This window comes from Orycteropus afer, unplaced genomic scaffold (genome assembly GCF_000298275.1).
Source record: "Orycteropus afer afer isolate SDZICR_OR568_19922 unplaced genomic scaffold, OryAfe1.0 scaffold00171, whole genome shotgun sequence".
Taxonomy (NCBI): Eukaryota; Metazoa; Chordata; class Mammalia; order Tubulidentata; family Orycteropodidae; genus Orycteropus; species Orycteropus afer.
The window spans coordinates 5094510-5103442 of NW_006921758.1; the positions used below are offsets into that span (position 1 = coordinate 5094510).

General features: G+C 35.8%; 1 protein-coding gene across 1 annotated transcript in view; it reads right to left on the reverse strand.

Moving 5' to 3' along the window:
• The window catches only part of LOC103202021 (solute carrier organic anion transporter family member 1B3-like), a 67558-nt gene that overhangs the window by 19130 nt on the left and 39495 nt on the right, over nt 1-8933 (reverse strand). Inside the window, exons 8-10 of the mRNA XM_007946800.2 lie at nt 5999-6194; nt 4108-4273; nt 1603-1787 (exon numbers count right to left, since the gene is read on the reverse strand). Coding sequence (XP_007944991.2) covers nt 1603-1787; nt 4108-4273; nt 5999-6194 — 547 coding nt within the window. The remainder of the gene's footprint in view (nt 1-1602; nt 1788-4107; nt 4274-5998; nt 6195-8933) is intronic.

Consider the following 8933-nt stretch of genomic DNA (forward strand, 5'->3'; position numbering starts at 1 on the left):
CATGTTCTTTGCAGCAGTATTCACAATAGCAAAGAGGTGGAAACAACCTAAATGCCTATCAACAGATTAATAGATAAACATAATATGGTACATATACACAATGGGATCCTATGCAAAGTTAAAGAATAAAGAAGAGTCCATGGAACATCTCATTACATGGATGAACCTGGAGGACATTATGCTGAGGAAAGTAAGTCAATTGGAGGGACAAATATTGTATGAGACCACTAATATAAGAGTCAAGGAAAGGTTTACATATGGAGAGAAATATTCTTGGATGGTTACCAGGGATTGGAGGGGAAAGGAGGGAAAACCACTAACTAGATAAGAAATGTGTATTAATTTGGATGAAGGGAAAGGCAATATACAAAAAGGGGCTGACCAGAAAAATATTACTAAGGAAAAGGAAGATGAGAAGTTCAGAAGAGTTACACACAACAAAGGTAAATACCATTACATACATAATCCTGCATTATCAGTAATCACAAACATTAATCCATGAGTGGATACATAGGTAGACAGGCAAGATGATCAGGTATTGATAGGCAAATAGGATATACCCATGATCATGTATAGATTTGGCAGATGATATTCCTACTTACATGTTTGTGCTGTAAAAATATCCATGCATGTACTAAATAGGTGACAAAGTTATGAAAACTTCTTACCCATAACAACACACCTTGAGGGAATGACTCTCTGTACCTGTGGGTTCAGGACCACAGTCGTGGGGGTATCAAGGTCAACTGGCATAATATAGTACCCGAAGACAATGTTCTACATCCTACTCTGGTGAGTAGCAACTAAGGTCTTAAAAGTCTTGTGAGAGGCCATCTAAAATGTAACTATTGATCTCTCTCTGCCTAGAGCAAAAAAGACTGAAGAAAATCAGAGATACATGCAAACAATTAGTCAAAGGGGATAGTGGAGCATATGGACTTCAGCCTCTAGGACCCTGAAACCAGAAGAATTAGATGGTCCCTGGGTACTACTGCCAACCACTCTGAAAGAGACCACAATAGAAGATCTTAGACAAAATATGAAACAGAACTAAAAAGAATGAAAAGAAGACCCTGCTTATTGGTCTAATAGAGACTGGTGGAACCCTCAAGACAATGGCCCTTTGTCACCTCTCAAGCCTGGTATTGAACTCATCCCTCTGGCTCAACTTTCAGCCAAACAGTAGACAAGCCTATGGGGTGAAAAATAGCACCAGAGAGGTACACACTCCTTAGAACAATCAACCGTATGAGATCAAAAGGGCAACATTTTCCTAGGAATAAAGCTCAGAAACCTGGAATGGGTAGTGAAAAAGGGCCAGTGGAAATGGTAACCACAGCAAAGAAGTGGGAAGAGTGATGTTACATGATGAGGATTGCATTCAATGTCACAAAACAAAATGTGTACGAACAGTTGAGTGGAAAACCAGTTTGCTCTATGAACTTTCGTTCAAACCACAATAAAAAGTAAATAAAATAAACTAGATGTATCTTTAAAAAGATCTGAATATAGATGTCAAGTATATTGTAGAAAAATATGTAAATTATTCAGTGTATTTAGAATCTAACATGTATGAATATGCTTTTTAAAAGTAATACTCACTTAAAAATAAGCATGACACTAGGGGTGAATCCCAATGCAGCAGAAAAAGTACCCAAGGCTTGCACTGCTATATATATTCGTAAGTTTCTTGTACATCGATCACCTCTGGGGCATTCACCCAAATGGGCCGAGTTACTGCTGTTCTTGAAACCAGTTATGTCCACACAACTACAGTTATAAAACACCTAAAATAGTTTTTGAAATATTACAGAATACCATTTCAAAAATGACACAGCCATAAACACATTCTGTTATATTTAAATAAATCTCATCCATTTGAACTAGAATAATATTAGTCTTAAAAAGTACACTTGCTTAATAGTTGAAAAACAAAATCATTTCCAGATATCTTGCTAGATGAGGACTTGTAATTCACTATTAACATTTAGTTTATTCTTAATTTTTAAAATTAAGAAAGAATTTGAGAAATTAAAGAATATCTGAAACTATACATATAATTTTCTCATTAATATGAGTTCTACTTAATTTTTCTCCCCTCCCCCATGCTCTTCCTTTCTCAAAAACATTCACTTAACCTTATAAAAATATTAAGTATCAGAGATACACCTGTGAAGGGCCCAGACAATACAGAAAACTGTACTTGGTGGGGTCAAATTTGGAACCAGATGTATACAGTAGAATGAGACTTAGAGTCCAGTGTCTTGAAATGGTGTCAGGTAGGGGAGCTGGAACTCCACTTTGGTGAACAAATACAACATCCAATTGTATAACGACTGTTTGCAGTTGTTATTTGGATGACGTTATTACCAGAGAGGTTCAACATAACAGAACATCCTGACCAATGCTTAGAGTCCAGAAGGGAAGAATTCTGTGAACAAATAATTTTAGATATCAAATCAGGGAGGCAAGAGCTCTGGTGGTATAGTGGCTAAGGCATTTGCCTGCTAACCAGGAGGCTGGCGGTCCACACTCACCAGCCACTCCTTGGAAGGAGGATTGGACAATCTACTTCTGCAGAGATACTGCCTCAGAAATCCAAATAGGGGTCACTATGAGTTGAATCCACTCTACAGCAGTGAGGTTTTTTTTTTTTTTTTTTTTTTAATCAGGGAGGAAGTTTATTAAATTAGACAGGTAACTTTAATAAATTCTGTTCTGAGTCTAGGGTAAACTGAAATTCAAAGGAAGTTTACCTTGAACCACTCAATGCTAAAGATTAATGATTGAAGAAGAAATTGAGAAAGAATTTAAATCCATATTTGTCTGACTTTCCTTTTTCACTAGGAATAAAATAGAGGGACTCTCTTATAAAGCCAGCAAAACCAAAGTTGAGGAGAAAGAACATTATTTAGCAAGAAATATTTGATTACTAAGGATTTCGGAAGAAAATGTCCTAATAGCTTCCAAATGGTACACTTATTGCCAATAATAAGAGGATGATATCTCACAGTAAACAGAACTGTCTTTAAAATTCTAATATCACATCTATCCCAGGCGTTCATTGGTGGGGATAGTGGGAGCATGAATTAATGGAGAATTCTCAGTGGCCATAAATGTGATATGTGGGCTTTTGAATATAGTCTTTGGGTCATATTTGTGCCAGTTTATTAAAGTTGCAGTCCAGTTTCAATGTTCTCAGTGTCATTCAATAACATAATTGATGGAGTATGGTCAAGGGAAAGATGGAAACTACTTAAAAATTAGACACAGAATGGTGTGGCAGAAAACAGTGATCACAGCAGATCATGTTGCTAATGTTGGAGATTGGAAAAGGGCCCAGGAAACTGTTTTCCAACTTTGTGAGATGTTGGGTGGATTGGAGGTGATTTGTGGTATAGAATCCCTGATACTCACCTGTTGAGAATTACCTAAGGGAATTGTGAGAACCCGTAGTCTGTATGGAAAAGAATGTTTTGTGCAAAGAAAGATATGGCATATCTGTGGATAACATTGGCATTAAGTAAGCAGGATACTAAGTTATCCTGGATGGGAGATGCACCAATTTGGGAGAAATCAAAATTTAAAGTTAAGAAAATGATCCCTTGATTACTTCCTGAAAAGTTAAAAGGGTAATGATCCCAAAATTAAATAAACCAGAATCTATGTTTGTCCTGGAAAGGTAGATTGTGCTGACAAAAAAATCAGTTGGCTCAGGACTATCTCCTAACTTCCAAAAGATAAAATATCTCTAACTTAATGGAAATTATATCACTCAAAAAAATTAGGAGCTTCCTGGAGACCTAATGAATTCAGATTCCAAAAGGTCATCTTTTTACAATCTCTGGGGTGGGGTGGGGTGGGGAGTTAGGTAATCTCACATTCAAATTGAAGTAGAAGAAAAATCTACTTGTGTCCCACGTAGGATTTTATATGAGGCTTTATTTACACAAAATCACAACTATTACAATGACAGACACTTCCAAAAATCTTTCTCTTCTCTATTTTTACTGAATATTCTAGATGTAGAATGATTTGATAAGTAATTGTTAAATCAAACATCTGATTTTGATTTGGGAGAGGAGAGAAAATAAAACTAATACTAACTTCAGGTTTTTTACTGCTACCTGAAGATTTGCATCCTGCTAGACAAGGTGATAAGTAAGTTATTCCATTCTTTCCACAGACTGGTTCCCATTGGCTTTCATCACAATTGCAATCCGAATTGCAATAAGAAAGTGGTACATTCATATGTGATGCCAGTGGTTTTCTCCTGCAAATATATAATAGAAAAATACCAAGAAATAAAGTGAGAGAGAAATAAAGGAAGGGAAAAATTGTCCTTTAATTAGATGTTGTTGTTGTTGTTATGTGCCGTCGAGTCGGCCCCGACTCATAGTGACCCCTCCTTGGGTTTCCGAGGCAGTATCACTACAGAAGTAAGATTGCCCAACTTTCCTTCCGAGGAGTGGCTGGTGGGCTTGAACCGCCAGCCTTTTAATTAGATAGAGAAGTTTAATAAACATCTAATGGCAAAGTTTGTTTTAAACGTTCATTTAATTTTTCATCTTCCATTTTTACCAAGACATGGTTATGATCTATGAGTGGAACCTAAAAACTAAAGCGGATAGGTAAGACTTAGAACGAGGTGTTTGTTGTGCTATTGAGAAATTTCATATTAGCTAAATCACTTCATTTTTCTGGGATTCACTTTTTCTTCACTAGGATAATGACAGTAGACAGTGGTTCATCTCAGCTCACAAGAAAGTCCCTTGAGTCTGTGAATGTTATTTAATAAGGTTCATTTTTAAAATCTGTATTTTAATCTATATTTTTTGTTAAGAAGATAATTTTGGCATGGTAAAGCAGAGCCCTTAAGGATCAGTTTTGAAAAATAAGGAATAACACAATAAATTGAGAAATATTAGTCAATCTCCATATAGTTTTTAAATGAAATTATTATGCTTTATAATGATTTACTTTATAATATGGTTACACATTATAAAATATAGTTCTATAATATGACTAGAATAACAAAATGTGAATTATATGCATAATTTATGTTTTGTTTCTTAATTCTAAAAATCTTGATTTTTGAAGAAAACTTTATAATAATTGAGATTGATGAATTATCTTTCAATGAGCAAATAATTTAAATGAAAAAAAAAGTAGATTCAGAAATTATATTATCAGTAATTTTAATAAAAACATCTAATGTCTAATGTCATTTGAGGACACACTACTGGGAATGGTTAAGCAAAATGGTTCAGAACTCCGTTCAGACATTGCAACAAGATAGACCTATGTTCATACTAGTTCTGTCACCTCCTAGATATGTGATTACTCTTTCTAAAATCAATTTCTTCATTTGTAAGTCATAGACAATCATATCAACCTCATAGGGTTTTTTTGGGAAACAAATTAATTCAGCAATTCTCAAACTTTTGGTCTCAGGAGTCCTTCAGACTCCTAAAAAAAATTGAGGTTCACAAAGGCTTTCTGTTTGAGTTTTGTGTATTGTTATATACTAATTTATATATTATAACTTTATCCCAGTGAGTAGCATTTCATAAATACTCAATAAATTATGAGAACTCTGGTGGCATATCTGCTATTTGTTATCACTAAACTACCAGTTCTACAACAGAATGGATATATTCTACAAATCTTCTTGGCCTTTCAATGAGCATGCAATGAAATTTTATTGAATAACAATAATAATAACAAAACTCCCATATATCTCTAGATACCTTTTTCTGAATAGATATTAGTTACTATACTTATTTTCAGGGAACTGGCTTTAGGCTAAAGCCTAGCTTGGCAATCAAGGGAGCCCTTGGAACTGATGGTATAATGTAGAATCTGTTCGGAATCATGTGTCATTTCAAACAACTCACAATTTCTCTGAGTCTCAACAAATAAAGGAAGGGAATATAAGATAGTTGGGCTGCATTATCTTAGGATTCTTTTATACAATTGATAAGTAATATGTACAAACCCATCATAGGTCAAGGTTAGGCCAGCAACTGATTTGGTTTCACAGAGTAGGAGCAAATGAGACAGTTGAAATATGAAAGACAACAAAAAGGCAGAAAAGGATAACTTTGCAATTCCAACCAAACTAAGTTTGAATTTTTTAATGATATATCCTCCTATAAACAATCCAAATGAGATAGTAGGCATGCTGATGAGTCCTAAAAAATAAAATAAAATAAACATTAATTACATAAATATGCTTTTTGTATACGTCTTTATGTATGAAACATAGTGTATACCAACTAGATTTATCCAAAATTATTATTTCTTAGGTTAATAGGTGACAGGTCAGGATAAAAGTTGAGGATCAGTGTACCACATGAGAGAGACAAAACTAATTCCTTCCTGCCTGTGCTGAGTTTTGATATCGTCAATAGTAGAAGTCAATGGTTGAGAATATTTAGTTATGTTTGAAAATATGGTTTCTATGAGATACTTTTCCCCTGCACCCTGGGAAACAATGACAACAAAACACCATTTTCCTCCTTATGAAATTTTCATGTTATCATCTAAAATACTTTACATCTCATAAAATGAAGATTTTCAATCCTTAAGTAGCTGACTCCAAATTCACTTAGTACTTTAGAATTGAATGTTTGAATTGATCTCTCTCCTCATCAATATAAACAAATGCATACCCTGAAATAAGAAACAAACTTATCCATGATTTTAATAATCATATTAAAAATGACTTATTCCACTTATTAAACTATAATGGTGATGTTTGGACTCCCAATAAGTTTCCCAACCTGAATATTTTGTTAGAAGTCTTTATTTTGCATTGGATCCACAATCAACACCCATGGAAGCATCATTCAAGAAATCAGACCTCCTGCATAAAAGCATTGTTATACATCCTACTTTGGTAAATAGCAACTGGGGTCTTAAAGGCTTGCAAGTGGCCACCTAGAGGCAACAACTGGTCTCTCCTAATCTGGAGCAAAGAAGAGTGAAGAAAACCAAAAGTGCATGGAAATAATTAGCCCATGGGACTAATTACAGATCTTAGCCTACATGACCCAGAGACCAGAAGAACCAGATGGGGCCTGGCTACCACTGTCAACCACTGAGAAAGGATCAAAATAGGAAGTCCTGGGTAGACGGGAGAAAACAGTGGAACAAAAATGCAAATCATGAAAAAGACCATGCTTACTAGTCTGATAGAGACTGGTGAAACCTCTGAGACTGTGGCCCCTAGTCACCCTTCAGTCATTCCTTCACCCTGAAATTGAACTCACTTCCATGGCTTCCAGAAAAACAACAGACAGGTATATTAGGTGAACATTTACACCAGGGAGGTACATTCCTTAGAACAATAAATTATGGGAGATCAGAAGGACAGTATTTGCACAGGGAGATAGCTCAGACAGCAAGAATGCACTGGAAAGAAGGACACAGGGAAAGGGTAAACACAAGAAGGAAGTGGGAAGAGAGCTGTTACATTATGGGGATTGCAATCAATGTCATGAAACAAAATGTGTATCAACTGCTGTATGCAAAATGAATTTGCTCTGTAAACTTTCAATCAAATTATAATTAGAAAGAAAGAAAGAAAACTCAGATGTCATACTGCGCTGGGAAAATCTGCTGCACAAGACTTCTTTGGAGTGCTAAAGAACAAAGACATCATTTTGAAAACTAAGGTGCTCCTGACCCAAGCCATGGTATTTTCAATTGCCTCATCTCCATGTGGAAGCTGGACTAGGAATAAGGAAGATGGAGAGAACTGATGTCTTTGAAATGTGGTGCTGGCAAAGAATATTAAAAATACCACGGACTGCCAGAAGAATGAACAAATCTGTCCTGGAAGAAGTGTAGCTGAAATGGTCCTTGGAAGTGAGGGCCATATTTTGTCTCACCTACTTTGGTTACATTGTCAGAAGGGACCATTCTCTGGAGAAGAATATCATGGTTGGTAGAATGAAGGGTCAGTGAAGAAGGGGAAGACCCTCAATGAGTTGGATTAACACAATGGCTGCAACAATGGGCTCAAGCATGGAAAGAACCATGAGGATGATGCAGGACTGGGCAGTATTTCCTTCTGCTGTACAAAGGATTGCTGTAAGTGGCGTCTGACTGGATAGCACCTAACACCACCAACATCTCTCTTATAACTTTTTCCATTTCAATGTCCTGCAACAGTTATTAAAAATAAAGAAAAAATATTCAGAGCTCCGGTAGCATAATGCCTAAGGCACTTGACTGCTAACCAGAAGGCTGGTGTTCAAACCCACCATCCACTCCTCAGAAGGAAGGTTGGGCAATCTACTTCCGTAGTGACATCTTGGAAAGCCAAGGAAGGGTCGCTGTGGGTCAGGTCCAACTCGACGGCACATAACAACAACGACAAACAAAATATTCATGTTGAGAACTTCATTGGGAGTCAAAACATGACCATTATAGTTTTAACTGTATAGCCACTGAAGAGTTTTTGGTTTGAACTCACCTAGCGGCTTCACAGGAAAAAGATTACATCCAAGAGTAGTAGCCTCTAGGGAAATTCTACTTTGTCACATGGGATTGCTATGAAACGGAATTGGCTCCATGGTTCCTAACAACAACCTCAGTTAGTAGATCTCAATAGGAAATAGGTATTGCAACAAAAACAAAAAAACAAAAAACAAAAATAAAAACTTTATCAATGACACATTTAAATAGATTCTCCTTCGGAGAACATCAATGTCCTACTTTTTATAAGTAACTGAGTCCTTTTTTTTGTGTGTGTGTGCTTGTCCTCTTTTTTTTTATTGTAATGTGAAGGTTTATTATTTTTCTTTGAGTTACTCTGTGACTTATAATTTCCTCCCCGAGTTTAGAATAGTCCATTCTATCTTGCAACCCTCTTGACTTCCTTACCATTTAGAAATTGTATAACTACACAGTATTTTCCCTCTTTT